Source organism: Lissotriton helveticus, chromosome 9 (assembly GCF_964261635.1).
Source record: "Lissotriton helveticus chromosome 9, aLisHel1.1, whole genome shotgun sequence".
NCBI classification, from domain to species: domain Eukaryota; kingdom Metazoa; phylum Chordata; class Amphibia; order Caudata; family Salamandridae; genus Lissotriton; species Lissotriton helveticus.
Window position 1 is genome coordinate 240975750 of NC_136070.1, and position 22375 is coordinate 240998124.

The 22375-nt window shown below is 44.1% G+C and overlaps 1 protein-coding gene across 4 annotated transcripts in view; it reads right to left on the reverse strand.

Annotated features, from left to right (window-relative positions):
* The window catches only part of LOC144781151 (uncharacterized), a 261931-nt gene that overhangs the window by 123556 nt on the left and 116000 nt on the right, over positions 1-22375 (reverse strand). For 2 of the 4 annotated variants that reach the window (XM_078659820.1, XM_078659819.1), the window contains exon 2: positions 17147-17212. The exons of the other annotated variants lie outside the window; for them this stretch is intronic. In XM_078659820.1, the coding sequence (XP_078515946.1) occupies positions 17147-17182 (36 nt within the window). In that variant the 5' untranslated portion in view covers positions 17183-17212. The remainder of the gene's footprint in view (positions 1-17146; positions 17213-22375) is intronic. 4 annotated transcript variants of the gene reach the window in all.

Consider the following 22375-nt stretch of genomic DNA (forward strand, 5'->3'; position numbering starts at 1 on the left):
TCATTCTCATAGATTGGATGTTGCCTTTGCATCCTCCTGCAAACCCCCTCGAAATGTTGAACTCTACTGGTTACCTCTCACCTTATTTTTAGATCATTCTGCCAAAATGACTTATACTTCATTGACCCCTGACAATTTTAAACCCCCTTGAACGTTTGTACTTCTGCTTGTAAGTTTATGCTTCAGTTTTCACTATAGAAGTTTCTTTTTTCCTTTGTTTATTCATATCTTACTAATGTTTTTAACCCGTGCATTTACTGTTCTATTTGCCATCACCTAATTTGCTTCTCTTATATTGTAACCTTCACTGTATTATTCATTGTTCCTTTTTCCCCTCCCCTCCCCTCCTTTCCCTCCCTTAAAAACTCTTAAAATGCTTTGTTCCCTCTTTGTGACATCAGCTGACTTAATTGTATTCGCCTATGATTGCCCTTTCTCATTTTATTCTGCTGTTGTCACCTTATTGTATTGCTTATTATTTATCTCAATAAAGCTTTCAAACATAAAAAAAGAAAGAGGATGGCGCTAAGGAACATACTGAGTCCGAGCTACCCTCAAACTGCAAGCAAGACCACATGGCTAACGGAACCAGGATTCTATAGCTGTGGGATGTGTGTAGCCTATAAATGGGCTTACAAAAAGAAAAAAGATTTTGAGGGACCGAACAATAAGAAACACCGTATCCACACCACTATAAACTGCCTTAGCAAGTTTGTAGTCTACGCTCTGGACTGCAAATGCGGTAAAAGATACGTAGGAAGCACTAAGAGACCACTGAGGGACAGGATTAATGAGCACATCAGGGCAGTAAAACAAGGTGACATGCGTTACCCAGTGGCAGCACACATGTCCATCTGTCCAGCACAGACATCGAACCACTCTTTCCGATTCTTTGGATTTGAACACATAGTTACCCATCCAAGAGGGGGCAACAGAGAACTTGCACTATGGAGGAGGGAGGCAACCTGGATAATGACACTTAAAAGTGTAGAACTAGGCCTAAACATTGACCACGAGTTACACTACTTCCTAGGCACATGAACAGTCTAGAAACTATTAACTATTAACTGAACAAAACCAGGATTGGAACTAACCAAGTTTGGTCAATCATTAGGACTAACGTGTACCGACAAAAGCATACCGTCATAAATATAAATGATTATTTCTGAAATGTAATAATGCCTGTACTGATTTTCTATAAATGTGTTTGGCCACATAATGGCACATATATATGTACTGAACCCATTTTGAATGGAGAAACCACACAATCACAGAATTACTGGCCCGTGAAGATCGGTATTACCAAACAAGCATAGCAAATAGAAATGTTCACAATCTGTATAAAACACAGTCACACATATCACAATCACCAAAAATATACTTCCTCACAGAATATAGTGATACGCCTATGATATTGGTCAAATTCACGAACACGAACGCACTCCACTGTTACAGAATTAATTTAAATAGCCACAATCACCTGAATACAGGGACTCGATTGCCAAATAAACCCCTAAGACAAGCGCCTATAAATTAAGATATATTCTAATGCCTTACAGATCATTATTTATTAAATAGAAGGATGCCGATACGGATTGACAAAGATGATGCAATTTCAAAGAAAATCACGACAAATTTATATGTTACATAACTAATAATATCGAACATTGGACAAAATAACATGGCATCTGCCATAAAATAACGCCCTGGGCCATAGGTAATATCAAAATACAACAGATAGGTCAAGATAGCCGCCAATATAGTAGAAAGAAACTCATACTAACTATGCTCACACAAACACCGGCAAAACCGGAAGTGAAAGAGGTCATGTGACGCGGGACATTTTCCCATTTTAAATATGAGGCACCAAAACGGGGAAGCAGACACTGCACGATAGATATTGCAGCGGGGACTGAATTTCGAACTCAAAATCTACAGCGAGCAGGTAAGAACAAGGATTTAATGACGGGTTCGCCATGAACGCGAGTCGTTTTTATTTTAAAACATCACCGCAACCGAGAGGCTATCTCTGCGGCAGTCGTTCTTATATATTTTTAAGCATGACCAAAACGGAGAGTCAGTCAGTACTTGAGCTGCCCAAAATATATTTGGATAAAACACATACCGTTGTCGCCCCAATCCCAAGCGCGACCATGAGGCTAATTCTGTTTAAACGCAAACTAAAATGACTTTCCTTATTAAATTCTGCCTCACACGTTGGGATCTCCAAAGGATTTACAAGCTCAATAGTGACAAGCGGCTCTTACTAAATGTGATCTAGTATAACAAAGACCACTGGATTACAGCTGAGCCCAAACTTAAATATATGTACTATCTACTTAACCAATATGTAACAAAGGCAGAAAAAAAGTTTAACACCTGGCGATCAACGATCATATCACGATTGGCAGGTATCCACAAAAAAACCATTTTTTTATTTATAGTTAAAGAAAGGGACCAGATAATATAAAATCTGACTGATTGAACTAACAAGTTAATGCAACAGACCCGCAAATCTTGGCATGACATGGTATTTGCAATTCATGCTCTGATAATCTAAAAATAACAGAAGGATAACAAACGTATAAATTAATTTACAGCTGTCTGAATCAATAACCGACACTCCGGTTACAACGAACGTGCTAACCAGGAATAAAGTCCCCAAGCAGAACCCCTTTGAGGGTTGGAATTATCACCTCAACAAATGTGAGTAAACTGATTAAGAACAATGATAATAAACCTAAATTGTAAATACAACTGTAACTCAGAAAGGGCGGGACTAGTACTAAAGTCTCATTTTGTATTTCTTCCTCACAGAAAAAACGACATTTCGGAGAATAGGTATTTTATGCATGATTCACAGTTATGCATGCTATCACCAATCGTAGCAGACTAGTGCCACACATGTCCTAAGATAAAATCACTTTGCACACCAACAACCTGATGCATGATGACAAATGAAACCACTGGTTTCTCCATATTCTCTTAATGGGTCCATAAACTTTCTGATCTTTCAGAAGCACTCTATGTATACCAAATGGACAAGTATCAACCAACTTTGCACAGATAGCTAACGATTGTCAATATAACCATTCACAAAATGTTTAACCATAATCACCACCTGATCTTGCTAAAATTAGCAACACACATTATGTATTTGAAATGTACTGTACACTATGCAATTATTACGAACAGTTTGTCACAACAACATATGTCTTTATCTAACAGCCTTGAGAAAGTCGTGGTTTACATTCCCTCAACGACGAAACATGTGTTGGCTGTGACGTCTCCAGAAATAAAACTACACCAACAACAAACCTGAATACAAGGAACTGAAATTCTTTACGAATGTATGACTGATGTATGGTGGAAACACATGTAAACTGCTAGAACTATAATACCAAACGTGTGCTAAGGAGTATTAAGCAATCTTGTGGCGCTAGCTGAACTAGAAGAGGGAAAGTGGTTCTCTTCTCCTTGTAGCAACGTATTTTTCATAAACATTGACCTAGAATTAAGAAAGGTGAACATTCCCTTGAGGCGCCAAAACCTAGTCAAGTACCACTAGTCAAGCTCAAAAAGATATTCCGTGGTCGCTGGCTGTATCCCATGTGGATATTTCTGATTTCCATCAGTGTCCCAGGGTCGCAATACATCTGCACTATAGCTGGATACACAACTTACTCCCTTTGGCCACTTGACTAGCTCAGGATAGCAAGGACGAGCAGTCAAAGCTTACTCCGTTAGGTGGAGGGGATTAGAAACTTAGCAACAGTGTTGCGCCCTGAGTAAAACTCATTGCCCTGCCTCTGCTTGACTTAAGAAAACAAGCATTAAAAATGCAATAGGTCTCGCCTTTCATTAAGTTAAAGCCATTTGCTTTGCTATACAATACCATTATCGAAGCAAATGGCTTTAACTTAATCAAAGGCGAGACCTATTGCATTTTCACTGCTTGTTCTTAGTCAGTCTTTTTGGGGGATATTTATTGTGGGCCTTTCTAAATTTAAATAAAGAGCAAGGGACCATAAATATGGGAGTGCATGGCATGGTATAATCTCATGCCAAACTAAAAACTTAATTTAAACATTCAGATAGTGCAGTTATAGAATATTTTCCAGCAGCCGCCGTGGTCCGTGGGTTGGCTCCCATTTGCACGAAATAATGATGTGTATTAAAACAATTTCACTGTGGCAGTGCAAGCAGCACTGCCATTTGCCACAGTTCCACTCATCTGTCTATGCAGCCACCCCGCTTGCGCCACAGGTGACAGCAGAAAGAACAATAAAGCCTTGTTAACAAGTAAACGGTCTTCAAAAGACCTGTGAAGTACTCAGGTGCGGCTGTGTGCACCCGGGAAGGAATTTCCAGCAGCAGCAAGGGGGCGTGGCGAGATAACTCTGGATTGGAGCAGGGCAGCGGGGCTGCATTTTCTAGGATTTTGCAGTTTTTACATATAAATACAGACAAAGGAAACATTGTTTTCCGTCTGTATTTATATGTAAAAATCAGTTTAAACAGGAAACCGGGAGCCCTAATTACAATGTACAGCTGTGGTTCCCAAACTGTGCGCAGCGGCGCCCCAGTGCGCCGTTATGAGTAGCCAGGGGCGCCGCGGCACGATGTGGGAAATTGCAGCCGCAGTGCAACATACGGGGAGAAATGCCACCTGCATAATCAGGCAACATGGTTTGGCCAAAGCACTGCCGCCATACGTGCTTGCGTATGTATGTACCCGCTTTTACAGGCGTAGTCTCTGCATTTTGCGTATGCAGCACGAACCTGGCACAGTCACATTCCTTCAGGAGCGTGGTGGGATCTGTAACTTCTCTGGCGGGTCCTGTCTTCGGCTGAAATAGCTGAGAGGGCAGCGTCTGGGAAACAGTTCTGGCTCTCAACTTTAAGTCGGGCTGTCAGCGTCCTTTCTTGTAGCGAGGAATGTCACTGAGAAGCAGGCAATCTCTCTTTCTTCCTTCCCTCCGCAGATACTGTTGGCTCTCCCTCTCACTCTCCATGTCTTCCTTCGGTGTCTTGGGGCTCTGGGCTCCTTTTCTTTTACAATCGACTCCACTACCTCTTCCTCTTTAAATTGGAAGCCCCGGCATAAAACCCCAGAAGCCAGGAAGGCCTAGGCTTGGCTTTTATGATTTCGTTAACGAGCTCCGCGGAGCCCACCTTTTTACTGTAAAAATAATGCCGATCTTCTGCACAACATCAGTTTTTTACTAACTAGAACTAGATTTTTAATACTGACAAGATCGGGTGTAAAATCTACTTCAAGTAAAAACTGATGTTGGGCAGAAGATCGGCATGACATTTGATTATTAGTAGTATATCCAGCATTAATTTTACACTAAAAAGGCAGGTTCCACGGACCTCGTTAAGGAAATCATAATGCAGCCTTACACAGCCTCCGTCAGTGCCTGCAGATGCAGGGGGCAGCCTGGGCCATTCGATACCTGTGAGTGGATATTTGTGCTCCTTCCTAATCCCTCTGATAAATACAGGGCTGGGAGGGAAGGAACCGGCCAGGATGAGAGAAATATGGCGCTCACCCTCCCCCAGGTTCAGGGACAGGACAGAGTCTAGAGAGCCTTCTTTGGTACACCTGAGCCCCTGGACATCACACCCTTCCCTGTTTTAGAAACTGCGTTATTCTGTCATGAAGTGAAAGTAAAACAAAGTTCGCCAAACCTTACCCTTGTTACATAACAAGGCCCCAGCGTTCCTTTCCATCACCTTCGCAGCTGCCCTGCGTCCAGCTCAGGGGCAGCGTTAACTCCAGTGTTGGTGGGCTGCAGTGCTCAATTTGAAATATAATGAGTCCGGCACTCTTGTGTGTCGACATGCTCAATGCCAAGGCTGCCACTGTTTGATTTCACCTCATGTCTGTCATCCACCAGATACTATTTGCCTCTTTATCTCACTTCTACAGGCTCTGTTTTTCATCTCGCTTTCTTCCTCGCTGTTTCGTTTTTCTCTTCCTCTTGGTTTTCCCATTTAGGTTTTTTTTTTCTCTCTTGCTCTGGGTCATGTCTGATGAGGAAAAATAGGTGCCCCCCCCCCCCCCCCCAAATGAGTGCCTGTGTGCCCCACATACAACCACCGGCTCAAATAAGCACTACCTTCACCTGATGTGGAAATCCGTTTTACACATAATAAGACTTATCACGATCATGGTGTGTATGTGTGTGCAGTGCTGTATTTTCAGCATTTGCATGCGTTTATGTGTGAATGGTAGTGTAGGTGTGTGTGCTTTGATGACTTGTATGTGCTCTCCTGCATTTGCTGCTTGGATGCGTGTGTACTCAGCATTTGCAGAAATTATTCGTGCTTTGCTGCATTTGCAGCTACAGCTTGTCTCTGGTCGGCTGTATTTGCAGCATTGGTGCATGCAGGCATGTGTGAGCTCTGTTATATGTGCAGTATTGGCATGTTTGTGCTCCATTTAAATTTGCTACATTCATTAATATCCTCCTCTTTGTGGTTCAATATGCTTAATCCCCCGGCCAAAATGATGATTCTATGACCGATTATACCCTGTTTCCAAATTAAGAAAGTAAAACATATTAATTAAATAACAATTTTAAAAATGAAATACAGTCAACAGGAAGTACTCCCGAGATCGGGCTTACATCCCCGCCCACCAGTAAAAAAATGGTGGGGAGCCACGGCCAACTGCCAATTTGGTCAAGGGAGCCACAGGTCAAAAAAGTTTGGGAACCACTGATGTACAGTATGTACTGAGTGCAAAGAATGTGGCTGACATCTCAGAGGAATTTTATGGCACTTTGAGTAAAAACTGGAAGATTGAACATGAACAGGATGTTCTACTTGCGAATGTTTGCAGCATGATGTCAAGGAGTTGGCCAGAAATAAAGTTAATTCAGAATGTGTTTTTTTTTTTTTTTTTTTTTTTTTTCACCAGATCAGCATTAACACACTTTTAGTATGCAGTAATCAAGCATTTACATATAAACTGTCTGCAAATCCCCATTTTCATAGTAAATTCCGCTTGTAAGCATGCAACAACATACCATTTCTTGACATTTGCACAGTTGTTCGGCAGTTTTACATTGTCAACATTAACCCAGGACATCTGGTATACATTTCCTAGTTGAATTACAGAAGATCAGCGGTACCATTTCATGTGGGGCTATTTGACCAGAGCTTTTCTCTGGCATGTCTCCTCCAGTGTTACTGCGCGCCCTGTCCTTGCACCTCTCCAGATTCGTCTTGATTTTCTTGCAGATAGTCAACGAGTGGTTGCTAGAAATCTTTCAGTCTGGAGGCCTGAGGTAGTTCCTCCTCATACGTCCCCATTGTTTCCTTACAATATATCATATCTTTTATCCAATCTTTGAACCTGGGTGGTCTTTTGCTACCCCACTTAATTGCTATACGTCGTATTGCCAGTAAGAGCGCTACCGCTAACAGTTTTCTCCTCCTAGTCTGTTTGATCTTGAAAGTGCCTAGCAGGCATATCAATGGTGAGTTTGGGATATGTTCCTTTAACATGTGTGTAAGTGCAGTTGTCACTTTTAGCCAGTACTTAGTGAGGACAGGACAGGCCCATGACATATGTAGGAAATCGGCTTGGGGCGCCTGGCACCTCTGACATTTATCGTCTGCTCTAAGGCCGTACTTATGCAGCTTGGCTTGTGTGTAGTACGTTTTGTGTATAAATTTAAAATGCATAATGCGCAGATTGCAATTGGATGTGAGTAGGCTTATTTGCGCACAGCTATAATTCCATTTGTTTTCTGATATAGTCATGTGCGTTTTCTCTTCCCATCTTAGTAGCGATCTATTTGTTTCCCCCGTCTGTTCGTGTTGGGATGCCGTATACAGTCTAGTAACTAATTTCGAGCGTTTTGGCGCTGTCAGTAAGATTTGTAAGGCCTGTAGTGTTGGCGGTTCATCCGGGAACGTTTCATATAGGTCTTTAATCGCGGCTCTTAGTCTGTGATAGGCAAACATTTTTAGCGGTGTCTGGTGGGCGCATAACGCCGGGCTCTGGAGGGATATAAACTTATTTTGTGGAAACACCGTGCTCATTGTTCGGAGACCCATATTTCCTAGTTCTCTAATCATCCTCTGCTCACAGGTGACCGACAGTTTGGGATGGTTTGCTAGTGAGAGTGCCGGTGCATATAAGGGTAGTTTGTTTGCTTGTGCTGCCAGTGCGTGCCATGCCCTTGACGTGCATTTGACTGGTTGAATTGTGTCATTGGTGTAGTAGCTCACCGTGTCTGTAATATATTGCGTCAGTTTTTTCGGATGTATGCTATCCGTTTCCACCGCTATGTGTGGTATATGTGCATGCGGTTGTAGACAGTAGTGTGTGTGTGTTGTGCCTGTGCGCAGTAATAGTATAGTTGTAGGTCGGGAGCTGTGAATCCTCCCTGGTGGTAGGGTTTTGTGAGAGGTTTCCAGCCAACCCGTGGTTGTTTCCCGGCCCATGTGAGTCGCTGTAGCACCGTGCGTAACCTGCTGAAAAACACTTTTGTGAGCCACACTGGGATATTCCAAAATAGGTACAGGAATCTGGGTACGATTATCATTTTCTGTATTGCGATTCTGTCAGCTATCGACAGCGAAAGTTTAATCCATTTTTCTACATTGTCTTCCAGTTCGGACATGGCTACTCCGTAGTTTTCTTTAAGCACTACCTCCGGATCTCGGTGCACCTATATACCCAGATATTTCACCGGGCCCGTCTCCCATGTTAATTGGTAGTCTATTGTGGGTTGCGGGGTCTCTGCCGTCAGCGGTATCACCACCGACTTATCCCAATTTATACTTAGGCCAGCGTATTGTTCATATTTGATATATTCCCTTATCAGTGTCTCTGGGTATCTGGTGTACAGTACCATGTCGTCCACATAAAGCGAAATCCCTATAGGCCGGAGAGAGAACTGCAGCGCTGATTCTGTTTTTTTTTCCTGATTTTGCAGGCCAGTGGTTCTACTATGAGTGTGAATAATATAGGGGACAGTGGACAACTCTGTCTAGTTCCACGACTTATGTTCATGCTGTTTGAGGTGCTACCGTTAATTCGTACTCTCGCCCTAGGCTCATTATATAGTAAGGCTATCCATTTTAGAAATTAGGGCGGGAGCCCCATTCTGGTCAGGACCATGAACATGAACTCCCATTCCACCGAGTCGAATGCTTTCGCTGCGTCTAAGAGTGCTGCCGCAGCTGGCAGATCTGGGTTCAGACTTTGGTACATTGTGAATATTGTTCGTAGGTTTTGTGTTGTGGATCTGGTGGGGATGAAGCCTGCCTGATCTGGGAGCACTAGTGATCCCAAAAGCAATTGTATTCTAGTGGCTATGACTTTCGCTAGGATTTTAACATCTATATTGATAAGGGATAGAGGACAATAGGATTTGCATTTTGTAAGATCCTTCCCAGGCTTAGGGAGCGCTATCAGTAACGCTTCTCTTAAAGTCTCTGGGAGGATCCCCTCTTCATACGAATCCTCGTAAGTCTGGGCCAAGTGTGGTAGTAATAATTCTCTGTATTCCTTATAGAATTCGCCTGGTAGGCCATCTAGTCCAGGAGCTTTGTTATTTGGTAGCGAGTTAATAGCGTCCTTTAGTTCATCTTCTGTTAGATGGTGCCCTAGGAATGTTCTGTGTGTGTCTGATAGCCAGGCTAATCCTATGTAATCTAAGTAATCATGTATTTCCTGTCTAGATTTTGTGATCCTTGTGGTGTAGAGCGTGGAGTAAAAATTCTGGAAACTATCTAGGATGGTTGGGGTATCGTAGACCGTTACGTCTCCATCCGCTTTAATGTGTGTTATTTGAGTGTTATTTGGTATTGATTTGAGCTTGCTCGAGAGCACCCTTCCCGGTCTGCCAATCCCCATATGCCCTGGTCTTGTAGTGTTTTGACATGTATTTTATTTCTGTATCCGCAAATTCGTGATAAGTGTCGACTTTGCGCCGTATGTCAGCTTGAATGGATTGTTGCGGTGTGTTTGCGTACTCGGCTTCCAACTTTTGGATGTCCTTCTCCACCATGGCTAATTGCTGTCTAATGTCTTTAAGTATGCCAGCGTGTTTCCCAATGCAGTGCCCCCTTATGGTAACCTTGAAAGCCTCCCAAAGTGATCGTGCGCTGTCCACCGACCCCACATTTGTCTGGAAAAAGTTTATGATAGCTTGGTTCAATTCGGTTTTGAAAACTTGATCTTTTAGTGCAGATTGTTGGAGACGCCATGTAAATTGCCGCGGTGTGTGTGTGGGTATCGCGAGGACCATCCGTACCGGGGAATGATCAGAAAATGTCTTGGGCAGGTGTTCCACATTTGTTACCCATGTGCTGACATCACGGGTGGTGAGTCAATAATCAAGCCTCGAACATGTGTTATGTGTCAGCGAGGTGCACGTGCCTTCCTAGTGCCCGGGTGTCGCAGCCGCCACACATCCACCAGCTCCCATTCGTCTATTCCGTCCTGTAAGGCTCTGGCAGACCGTCTGCCGTGTCTATCGGTTCCAGCTGACCTATCCAGTGTTGGGTCTAGGCATGTGTTAAAATCGCCCCCCCATATTATATCTGTCGGTTGTGAGACTCTTAGTTAATAACAAACTGTCCCTGGTCATCAGTTTCCGCGTCTATGAGAGGGAAAGGGATGTTGCGTCTAATCAATAGCAGAACCCCTCTAGCATAATTTGAATACGAGGATGCTACTTGTAGCTGTGCACATCTGTATCCAATCCTGCATTCACGTAGGGGGGTTATGTGTGTCTTCTGTAGGCAAGCAACATCTACCTTGTGTCTGTCTAGATATGCCATCACTTTTCTAATCTTCCATGGATCTTGTAGTCCTCTCACATTCCATGTTAGGAAGGTCAGTGTCTTGGCTGTCTGGTGAATTTTATGTTTACCCCCCCTCCTCTCTCCCACTTCGTCTTTCCCCCCTCAACGAAGACATATTCCCTTCCCTTTGCATAGATCTACCCTACCCCAAATCAATAACAGTTGTGTTTTACACAGGTGGGTGAAAGCTGCCTCGACTCAACCCCCTGGTGAATTTCAACCATGGGGGGGGCGAGGGGGGGCAATTAACATTTATTTGCACTAGATTCGTGCACTCCAACACTGCTGTTTGGTGTTCAGTGTGATATGGCAACTCACATTACAATCAACATTAACAACGTGTGATCTTTCGTCACAACCTTAGTTTGGCTTTAACAAACATATCAATGTCTCATCTGGGACTTATCTGGTGAACTGCATTGTGTTTCCAGCTCGACTTGTTCCAACCAGGTGACAGCTTGTCTCTGTGCTCTGTCGTGCGCCAGTGTCCTCGTTCCCTACTTTCGTTAGCGTGTAATGTATTCTGTTGCCTCTCACCGAGTCACATTGCCTCGTTGTCCGTTACCGCTTCCGCGTAGTGTCGGTGTCTATGTGCGTTCAAAAGTTATTACTCCACATCGGACATGGCTTCTCTTTCTTGGAGTCTGTCCCGCGGCGATCTTCTACGCTCTCCTTTCGATTTTTTCAGTTGCAGGTATTTCATAATGTCTTTGGGTTCATTAAAGATTTTTATGGCACCGTCGTCCATGATCTTTAGACGTGCAGGATATAGCATGGCGTAAGGGATTTGTGCTCACGCAATTTCTGTTTTGCTGCTCCGTTCTTTTTCCTCGCTTCCTGTACTGTTTGGGTAAAATCCGGATATAGGGCTACATCCATTCCTTCGTGACGCAATCTCCCCAGTTCTCTCGCTTTTCTCAGTGCTGCATCCCTGTCTCGATAGTTTAGTATTTTGGCGATTATGGGCCTCGGTCTGCTGCCCACCGGAGGTTTAGGGGCCAGGGATCTGTGTGCCCTTTCTATGAGAAACACCTCTGAGAATGTGTAGATGCAAAGAAACTGGGGAAAGGGGTCTAAGCACAATTGCACCTATCCTAAGTGCTGCCTTATTTAATCTTATTGGTGCCACGGATCGGAGATTCTTTATCCCCTAACTCTCCCAGGACAAACGAGTGTTCCAACTTTCAATTCAAACAAATTTTGATCCAGCACACAAATTTCTTTTTCAAATACACAATAGTAACCTTATCTTATAAATCACAGTAGTGAAACATTCAAAAGCAGAATCAATGATGGTATTTTTGAAGTTCGATCTTTATTTAGTCTTCATAACGCACTGTAGCCAATGCGTTTCGTCCTCCACGGACTTCTTCAGGGCAAATAAAGAAAGCTCTTCTTATAATGTTTATATGTAGGAATGTAGTTTTCTCTCCAATCCAATGGATATTAAGTATCGTCAAGGGAAATTCCCTTTCTGTTTCACGGATTTTTATTCACATGGAATGAAGAGCACTGTTTTTCAGTCTCGAGTCACTCGGGTAAGGTGGCCCAGTAATGGTTCAAGTTTCAGGAGTGGATTGCAGCCGGCTCCATCGCGTGGCGTCTTGCGTAGTGTCACCTCTGAGAATGTGTACCTTCCCAGGAGTGTTATCAGGAGTTGCTCCACGTATTTCTCCATTGGGCCTGTATTTGTGGTTTCCGTAATTCCCATAATGCGTTTGTTGCTCCTTCGAGATCTGGCTTCCAAATCTTCGGTTTTAGCTGCCATTGCCGCTAGTTGTTTGTCTATACCTGCTTGTTTTGTGGTCAGTTGGTTATTAGTGTCTTCCACATCTGATATTCTCCTTTCCGCCATGTCAATTTGTTCAGTGTGTCGGTCCAGTCTCTCAGACATGCGGTCCACTCTGTGAGTTAGCGTGTCGATTTTACCATCGATGTTAGATAACGCTGTCTGAATGGATTGAAAATTGATTGTATATTTTCCGTTGGGGTTCCACCTGTTTGCGACACCGCCGGCGGGAGCGCCTGCTGGTCCGTCTCAGACTGTTCCGGGGCATTTCTTGACGCCTCAAAGTTTATTTTAGGCTGGTTTTTATCCGGTTTACCCATTATGGCGGTTGGTTGGTATCTGCGCTGTTTTCTCCTCAAGCTGGCTGATCGCGCCTATTTTCAGCTGTAGTGGTTCCCCTCTGTGTTGCCACGGACTGCGTGTGGGACCTGGCGTTTTTTCTGTCCTCCCTTAAGTTGTGCGTCCCTGTAGCGGTCGTTTTTTTTTGTCAGTAGCACCTTGCATGCTTTCGCCTCGCTCCCACTGCTGTCGCAACCCCGGTAGGCCCGCTCTTCCGACGTGCAAAATGGCATCTGAATTTTACTCTCTTTGCCCCCTCATGTTATCCTCTCACGTGCACTTCTACGTTTCTCTTCTTTGCTATAGTGTACTCTGCACTTCTATGTTGTGCGGTGTAGTGCGCCCTGAAGTTTGTGTAGCACTCTAGCATGAAACATATGGCCTCCTTTTCCTACCGTTCTCGTAGCTCCTGTGTGAGTGATTTCCTGAGGGGCGAATTATCCTCTGTTGGGCACTTTTGATTGCACTTGTCCACTACCCGGCCTGAGCAGTATGCTGCAGTATTCCTCCGCTTTGGAAACCCGAGTGCCTGATTTTGCGCTCTTTCTATGCCGACCCGGTGTCTGCTTGCATGCCGTTTCGTTTGGGCTCCGCTGCTGCACTCCCGTTTGGACATAGGGCCGCACCGCACCTTTCCGTTTATTGGCTGTTATGCTCTGCGCCCTTCCGTTATATGCGATTATAGTTTTGCCTCTTGAAGGGAATTTAGACCTCTTTCAGCCTAGGTCGCTACTTCCCCAGTTTAGAACGCTGGGAGGAGAGGGCGTCGTTGGGGCGCGCAGTTGTCCTGTACCTGCTGTGGAGCATCGACGTCTCACGCTCTGATTACCGGTCTCACTGCTTGTCTATGGCCAGCGTGCGTGCTTTGCGTCTCGGCCTGCGTCACTGCCCCAGGCCGATGCTTCTCGTCTTCCGGTTTTCAGCAGGCCTCATCAGCTTCGAAGTCTGTAACTCCTTTGTAGATCACTTTGGCAGGTTCCGCTTTTCGCCGAGTGTGTTGGAGGCATTTATGTGTCTTCGGTATCTGTTTTGGGTTGAAATTACCTATTTTCGTGCAGGATAAGGATGATGTATTAGGCCACCTCGAGGAGCTTGCTTAAAGCGCGGCCATCTCGTGTCGTGGCTAGCTCCACCCCCCTAATTCAGAAAGTGTTATTGCCCTTTTGGGAAGTGAAAAAATAATTATCTTTTGAAGGAGGCTTGATCTTAAGAAATGGTAAAGTTGTTCCCCCAGAGAAATTAAGAACCAAGATCCTAGAAATATGTGATGAAGGACAAAACCAAGAGCAGAGTGAAAAGTTGATACTTGTGGCCAGAAGTGGACAGGGAAATAGAAAGGAAGGTCAGAGAATCCATACAATGTGAAAATTCTGACAAATCATGTTACACTCAGACCACCCTATACCTCATTACTAGTCCTTGTTTGCCTTAGGGAAAATGTGGGTGTGGATATAAAGGGGCCTATTAGTTAACAAGACGAACAGATGTTTGTGAGTGTTTTGATTGATCACTTTACAAAGTGGCCAGAAATATAAATTGTGCGAAAAGCTGACACCTGTAGTATTATAAAAATATTTGACACCATTTTCATGAGAAGAGGTTTACCCAAGAAGCTTTTGAATAACAATGGGCCACAATTTATGTCTTAATGTTTTAAAGCACACCTAAAAAGAAATGGTATTGTGCACAAGACTACTTCTGTGTATCATTCAGCCGAGAACGGAGCAGTTGAACACTTCAACCCTGTGATCAAAGGAATCATCCAATTCGTTAGCAATAAGAGCTTTTTGTGGAGGAGAGAATTACTTAAACTGTGTGGGCATATAGAATCACTCCGTGTGGAAGCACTGATTTAAGTCATTTTGAACTTACGAGGGGTAGAACCCCAATGTCTAAAAATAATGTTGGTTGGTTGGAAGCAGCCAGAACCATTGATTGGGCACCTAAAGTAGTTAAAAGTCATTTGGAGAAAGCACATAGTGTGTGTAGAAGATATTATGACTTGAAGCATAACAGCGAAACAATGCTAATAAACATATGGGGAATGGTACAAGTTAAAAGAAAAGGGCACATTGGAATGAACCAAAGTAGATACTCACACCCCCTTGCAGCAGAAAAATGTATTGCAATTCAGTACTTTTAAGTGATGGAAATGTATGGCATTTATCTTCCATCTTGGTGTGTAGGAAAAAGGGTTGAATATCAAGTCTCATGTAAAGAGGATGGAAGAAGGTGGTACGTGACGGAATTATGAGTGGTGGTCAAAGGATGATTGTGATCTACCCAACAACTTATGACGGGAATGAAAACAAAGGTCCGGGACCAACAGTTCACAATTTCTGTTGCATAAACAAATTGGGAGAGAACTATGAGAAGAGGCGAAACATGCAGCTACTGGTGACCAAATCCCCAGTCTGACATGTTATGCCTCATTCCTAGCAGTAATACTTGCAAAGATACTGAAATACTGCAACAGTATTTAATGCAACCTGCAGTATCTTAACACTAGATGTGGTACTACAGCATCATTTCACCCGAAAACTCAGAAAGAGCCATTCTTTCCCATTTGCCAGTTAAGGCCTTGTGTCTCTCAGATGTAAGCCTCCTGATGCTGCCTCGAACTGCTGACACATTTTATCATCCATAAGGTTTTAGGACCACAAACGTGTATTCCTGTCCTGCAACAGGTATAACTTTGTTCTTCCATAAATATTTACCAACTTCATGGGTTAAGTGCAAAGGGGTGCTCCTAAGCTACATTGATAATGCTGCCGCAAGGGTTAATCCAAATGGTATTTCAGCCTTATCAGCTTTTCTTTGGCTACTTGCTTTTGCAACTTAAGCGTGAAAGGCAGTGTCTGAGTGAGTTGTTTCACTTTGCATAAACATTTTAACAGTGCTATTAAAAATTTGTTCAGGACCCTTTCGAATTCTGTTATTTTTGGGGGGAGTGACTTGAAAATGCTCACTAATAGACTATGCTATAAATAACTTAAAAATAAAATACATTATTAACGTTTCTAAACTGAAAATATTTCAATACCACTGGATATTATTTATGATACAATCCCACCTGAGGGTAATTCAGTTCACATGTTTGAACCATACAAACAAATTCAGAACTCAGACTATTCAGTAAATCAAAGAAATACTATTTTGTAATTACTTAACAAGACACTATCAGAAAACATTGCACATAGTTTTCCCCCGGCTAAATCAGGTTCTCTTACCGAATTGTGATCCATCTCCCCTCAAAGATGAAGTCAAGCCTAGGAGCCACTCACTGGAGTGCTGCTTAAAACGACATGAAATCCTTAGAAAGTTATAGAAAAATTGTGTCTCGACACAAGTGTTCAGAGGCCAACAAACACCATGATGTCAGAAGGATTCTGACCATTTTCTCATGTGAGGTCACAATGGGCCAGCTCATGCCTGCTGCCACAGAAATAGGAGCCCTCGGCCATATAATTCTCTACACCGCTGTGAGGCCACGAGCATCTCAAGCAGGTAAGAGCGGTGGGATTGTAGGGCAGGGTGGGGGGGACTCGACAGAGGCAGAGGAGGGAAAATGAAATATTAATTTTCCCTCGTCTTTGTCTTTCTAGTCTCTCCCACCCGCACCACTGCCCTACCGCTCTTACCTGCATGGGCCGCTCCTACCTGAGGCTGTCATGTATCAGTAAATAGATACTTAAACATAAGTGTAAATGTTCATAAGAGCTTTGTAGCTGAAGTTTGCCTATTTGTTTAAAGATGGGTTGGGTCTGCTGTAGGCTATTCCATTTCACTTTCTATCATCAACAAAAGGTGTGGACTAGCATGACATCTGGAACCCAAATAGTAAATAATTGTGTTGATAAGACATGTAAATGCTGGATAGCGCCCTGGGTTTCTGGGGCATGCACCACTCAACAATTTCACCCACCCATCTAACCCAACAACTTTGCCCTGCTTCCCTTAGAAACACCAGATGAATCGGGCATTACACTTCAAGGAGGAGAATCACCACAGAACCTCAGCTTTGCAGCCAAATGGACGCAGGAGGTGTTGTTGTGGGCTTATCGTTATGCAACCCTATGCATGATGTTTTACGATTCTACTCTCCGAAGGTTCAACCGTATTTAGAAATACCATGGTATGTTCAAACCAAAAACATATTTAGGAAAGCAAGATTCGGCAACTTACCTGGCTTAAAACATGCAGTGCCCTGGTTGAGACCATCTAAGCCGACTATGTGCAGACTATGCAAACCTATGGGATGAAAGCATTATGCATTTTGTTTGTATATGTGCAGTAAAGATGGCGGAAAGAAAACGATATTTGAAATACTGCTTCATTGACAGAGGTGTTCGTACTTGCAAACATGCTATGGTAGTTTGTTTTAGACCAATGGATATTAAAATGAACGCCAATTTTACAAAAATTTTAATACTTGTAAAAAAGAAGTTGGATACTTGTGAGTTGACCACAGGAAATCTGGAAGTCTAAAACAATTAGGGATAACATGTTGGACTATTTTTATGAATTTGCACACAATTACAGAGATATTAATTGATACCATTTATGTTAAGTCCTGGAAAGATGACGGACTGATGTAATGTTTATAAATTACTTTCAAGTTTCATTTGAGAAAATTATTCTGAGACTTTTAGAAATGTTAAAATTATTTGTCTGTAATTTTAATTGGTGTGTTTTTTTAAGATTGTAGCAATTGTAAGATTTTTTTGTTAATCATGCAAATAAAAAAAAAAATGACCTAAAAAAATGTACTCCCCGATGCGGAACGAATTTTAAGTGTAGCGTGGAGACAAGTTTCTTGGAACTGAGTTGCTGTAATGTGTGCACCTCTGGTGTTGGAATAAATACTTATTCAAGTTAACTGTTTGTTGTGAAAGAGCAGATACAGATTTGGTGTTGGAGTTTTAGATCAAGTTTTTACTTCTGAAGGCATCCCAGCTACTTTTCAGAAAGACAATGGAGTACTATTGGAATCCAACCAAAGTACGTATTATTTTTAAATGAATGAGTTAAAATATAAAACTACTTTCTTGTACGATTAAGAGATTTAACCATGTGATTAATTGACTAATTTAATTATCTATCAAAAGCAATACTGATTGGGTAGCACAACTTGCTAAAACTGGGTAGTCATACATAGTCTCTAGTAATGAAGCCACTGGGCTTTCTCCTTTTGTTATTAAGAGGGGGAGAAACCCCAGAACCAAGTGCAACCCATCAGCTGATCGTGTCTAACCTGCAGCTTCCTGGAGCCTCCGACATCTTGCACAGCATTTCAGCGAGGCAGAGGTAGTGCGGGGATGGAGGTGTCTGCTGAAGCCTTTCCCCCGTAACCCTTGACCCTAGGCCAGATACCGGCCGGACCTCGCCCATCCCGGTACCCCCGCATCGGGTAACGGGCTGCGGGGTGAGGCGCCAGTAACCACCTGAGCCTGCGAGCCCATGGGCCGTCCCTCCCGCCCATCTGTCTGGCTTCAGGGGCTGCTCAGGTCTGTGTGGAAGTGCAAGCCGGACTGTGGCTCGACTGTGGCCAGAGAATGAATGGAAGCTACCAGAAAAGATCATCGCAGCCTGCCCTGTTGCACAAGACTAGCAGCAACAGTGATGAGGCAGGTAAGGCTCGAACAGCAGAAACTCCTGCTAGAGGCTAGAGGCTTTGGGTGGCTGACTTGGAGATGAGTCCCTGTGCTCCCAAGAGGCAACGCTTGGTATTGCCAGGAACGCAACCACGGCTCTGCACCCTTCCTGCACCCAGCTCCCCCTGCCAGACGGAAAACAGAGTTCTCTCTGCACCCCAGCCCCCCTGCCAGCCTGAAGCCGGAGCTCTTGGGGGTCTTGTGTGGGAGTCACATACACATCAAATGTGTTGGAGTATATTGGCAGGAGAAAGGCAAATGCAATAGGAGATTAACTGTGGAAATCACCCTAAGCAGAAAAAAAGAAAGACAAAGGTGCAGAGAAGCAGGGAGGGAGGGGTGAGGAAAGGGTGCTAAGCATCGAGATGAGGCTTAGAGCTGCGGGTCTCCCACCAGGGGCAGAAGCGGTCAGCATTAGGCCGGAGCAGCTTACCCTAGGGGAGGCCTACCCACCACACGCTTCTCCCAACTCACCCCTCAAGCATCCCAACCTCGGACAACCAACATTAACCACCTTACAACCACCCTTACACCAGGAACCTGACACAGCACCATCGATGGCTGGTGGCAAAAGAAGAGACAGAGTAAGGCAGTAGTAAAACAACGAGAGGCGGGATGTGGAGCTGCAGCACAGGACACACAGAAGTACACCATCTCCCCCACACACAAAACCAAAGTGATCAAATAAGCATATAATAACACAAACCGATAACAAGCCCAAAAAAATGAAAATACCCCAAACAGGGGCAACAAATATAAGAATGAGATCAGGAAGGATAAGACAGACTCCCGGGCAGAAGAACTCCAACCAGAAATGGGTATTTAAAAAAAGAAATCAAGCAAATAAATACAAACAAGACAAGTACGACAAAAAAGGCTGGTGCTATACAAGGAGCCCACTTATATCACCATTATTAACCATGTCTGTGAAACCAAACACAAGGTCAAAATTCAGCCTCCCAAAAGTTCCAGGAGCCGCAATTTACTCAATGCCAGAAAACATGACAGGTCTTTTAACACCCCTGGCCTCAAAAAAGATAAATCCCAAAGGGAACCAACCCCACTTAGACTTGATGTCTTCCACATCAAAAGATACCTTGTGCAATGGAATTAGCCAAGGGACCAAGTAGACCGAGAGTTCAGCTACCCCACTGAGAGTAAAGGGGGACACTGATGCACTCAGCAAAATATTTAACATCCAAATAACAACCAAGATGCAAATACACACGGCAGGTCCCCGGTGGGGTCAAAATGAAAGAAAGAACGCAGAAAAGGAACAAAAAACAACAGCCACAGTGGCAAAACAAATCAAAAGTGGGATACTGGAAAATATAGAATACGACAAAAATCCAATAACTACGACACAGCTAAACAGGACAAAAAACACACATTCACGTCAAGAATAACTAAAATGCCAGCAAGCAGACGACAGAGAAAACTCATGGCTAAAATCTTTTTCCCTTTTAGGTAATGGAGAGCTCCTTGAGGCAATGGACGAAAAAACAATCAATCAGGAACACGCAAACAAAGTACCTGCAAAACAAAAAGCTAGTATTATCACAAGCTCAACTGAGGATACAGCATCAAAGGTCGACATAGCTGTTGTAACTTTCATCTCCCAGTGGTACCTTCCGTCCACCCCTCCCCTCTATCCCAGTTGGTATCCCCTGCCCTGAAGCTCACAATAGAATGTTGATGCACTCTCCAGTGAGGAGAGTGGATGGTTAATAAACAGGTCTTACTTCCACCGGAGTCCTTGTCTATGCTTTTATAATTCTAACACTGGCGACGAGGATGGGAGCGCGCAAACAGAATCATAAAGGAACATATCCAGTTAGCTGCCACCAACGGACATGACATAGAGGGTTCCCTTAGGAAGTGTCTGAGGCATACCACACCTCCCCGAATAAAGTCACAGGCATTTCACCCTTTGTAGCATTGCGTGGTAGAGAACCCTGCACCAAGTTGAATCCCAGTTGGTTGAGTGGTGGTGAGGCTAGAGAAGTGGATCAGGAGGTAACAGCAGAAAAGATCCAACTTCACCAAGACAGTTACAAGCGGTGGTATGACACGAAACATGGGGTGAAGGATTCCCAGTGGGAGGTAGGTGACAGGGTACAAGCCAGGAGGAACAATAAAGTGAGAGCCACACAAAGCAAATACTACACACCTTGTAAAATTGCTAAAGTGCTTAAAAATGTGGTTCAACTTGAAAATGGTCAATGGTGGAGTTTTGATAAAATTGTAAATGCGCATGAATAATGTTCTGTGTTCATTGTAACTCATATGGCGATACAGAATGCCCTCTATCCCACAACCGTGGGTCCTATCTTTTGTTCTTTGTCACCCCTATGGAAGGGATATGTGTTGTAACTTTAATCTCCCAGTGGTACCTTCCGTCCACCCCTCCCCTCTATCCCAGTTGGTATCCCCCGCCCTGAAGCTCACAATAGAATGTTGATGCACTCTCCAGTGAGGTGAGTGGATGGTTAATAAACAGGTCTTACTTTCACCGGAATCCTTGTCTATGCTTTTATAATTCTAACAATAGCACCACTTGATAATTGGACCACCTTTAGTGCACCTGCCCAAATATCCACAGACAATTGGTCGGAACTTGAACACCCAGATGAGGAAAAAAAAACTTTAAAAAACAAAATGTCATGGGGATGGGAGAGTGGCATGCACAGATGAGAGCTCCTGTAAGGGGGAACAAGTCCTCAGAGGCAGTGGAGATACATCCGGGACTCTGCTAGGCAGAGGCAAGATGGCGATCTGACACGGATCGCAGTGCACACGCACAGGGCTCCTGACCAGACATGCAGAAGAGAGCTCTGACAACGCTACCAAAATGATCGGATGATCGGATGATCGAGGGATCAAGCGCCTGAGCCTGAGCCTGTGAGATCGCATAAAAGCAACATCAGCTGAATGGATCTACACCCCCCCCCCACAGGCCATTCAATCAGTACATTGTGCTCATGTATCGGCTGGGCAGTGCTAAGAATTATTTTAACAACCCCGCTCACGATCTCACTCAAGCCGGATTGCGGTACTCACCACACGGGGTCTGCAGACATGTTTGAGGCAGGACTGCAATCTACGACGGAGATGGCACCAAAGATCGCTGCTGCTCCTTTATCAGCCGCTGCTCGACCGAGGGCCGCGAGGCAGGCCCAGCGAGAAGCGCCAGAATGCCGGGGGGCCGAGAGACTCTCAACATCTCTTGTAAAAAATGGGAAACCTGCACAGGCCGAGAATGCTCAATCGGTACCTGCCACACGGGATTCCCCCAAGCCAGGAGCAGCAGCCGGAAAGATGACTTGAGGAAGGACGCTCCTGGCCCGACCATAGTCGACCTCATGCGCAGAGGCTCCGTTATGCTTCCGGGGCAGGAGAGGAAGCGTCAGGCCCCGCTCTCCGACAGCTCAAGCAGTCTTACAACCGCCCCAGTAACACCAACGATGCTAGCTGGCCACAAAACTGCAGAAGAATGCATCAAGAGCACAGGAGATACCACCGATGTAACAAGCGCCTCAAACACTTCAAACACACTACAAGAACCTGCTACCCCGAGGTGAGCACTGGTACTAATGTCAGCGTAACTAGTAACATTGTTGCAATCTATGATATTGAAGTGCCGCATACAGCAGAAGGAGAAACTAGTTTAAGTGCTAACGCGGGGGCAGGGGTGACGAACTAATAACTCAGCAGGGGGATCGTAAAACTTGTGAGATTGACATCAGTAAGCAACCGGATC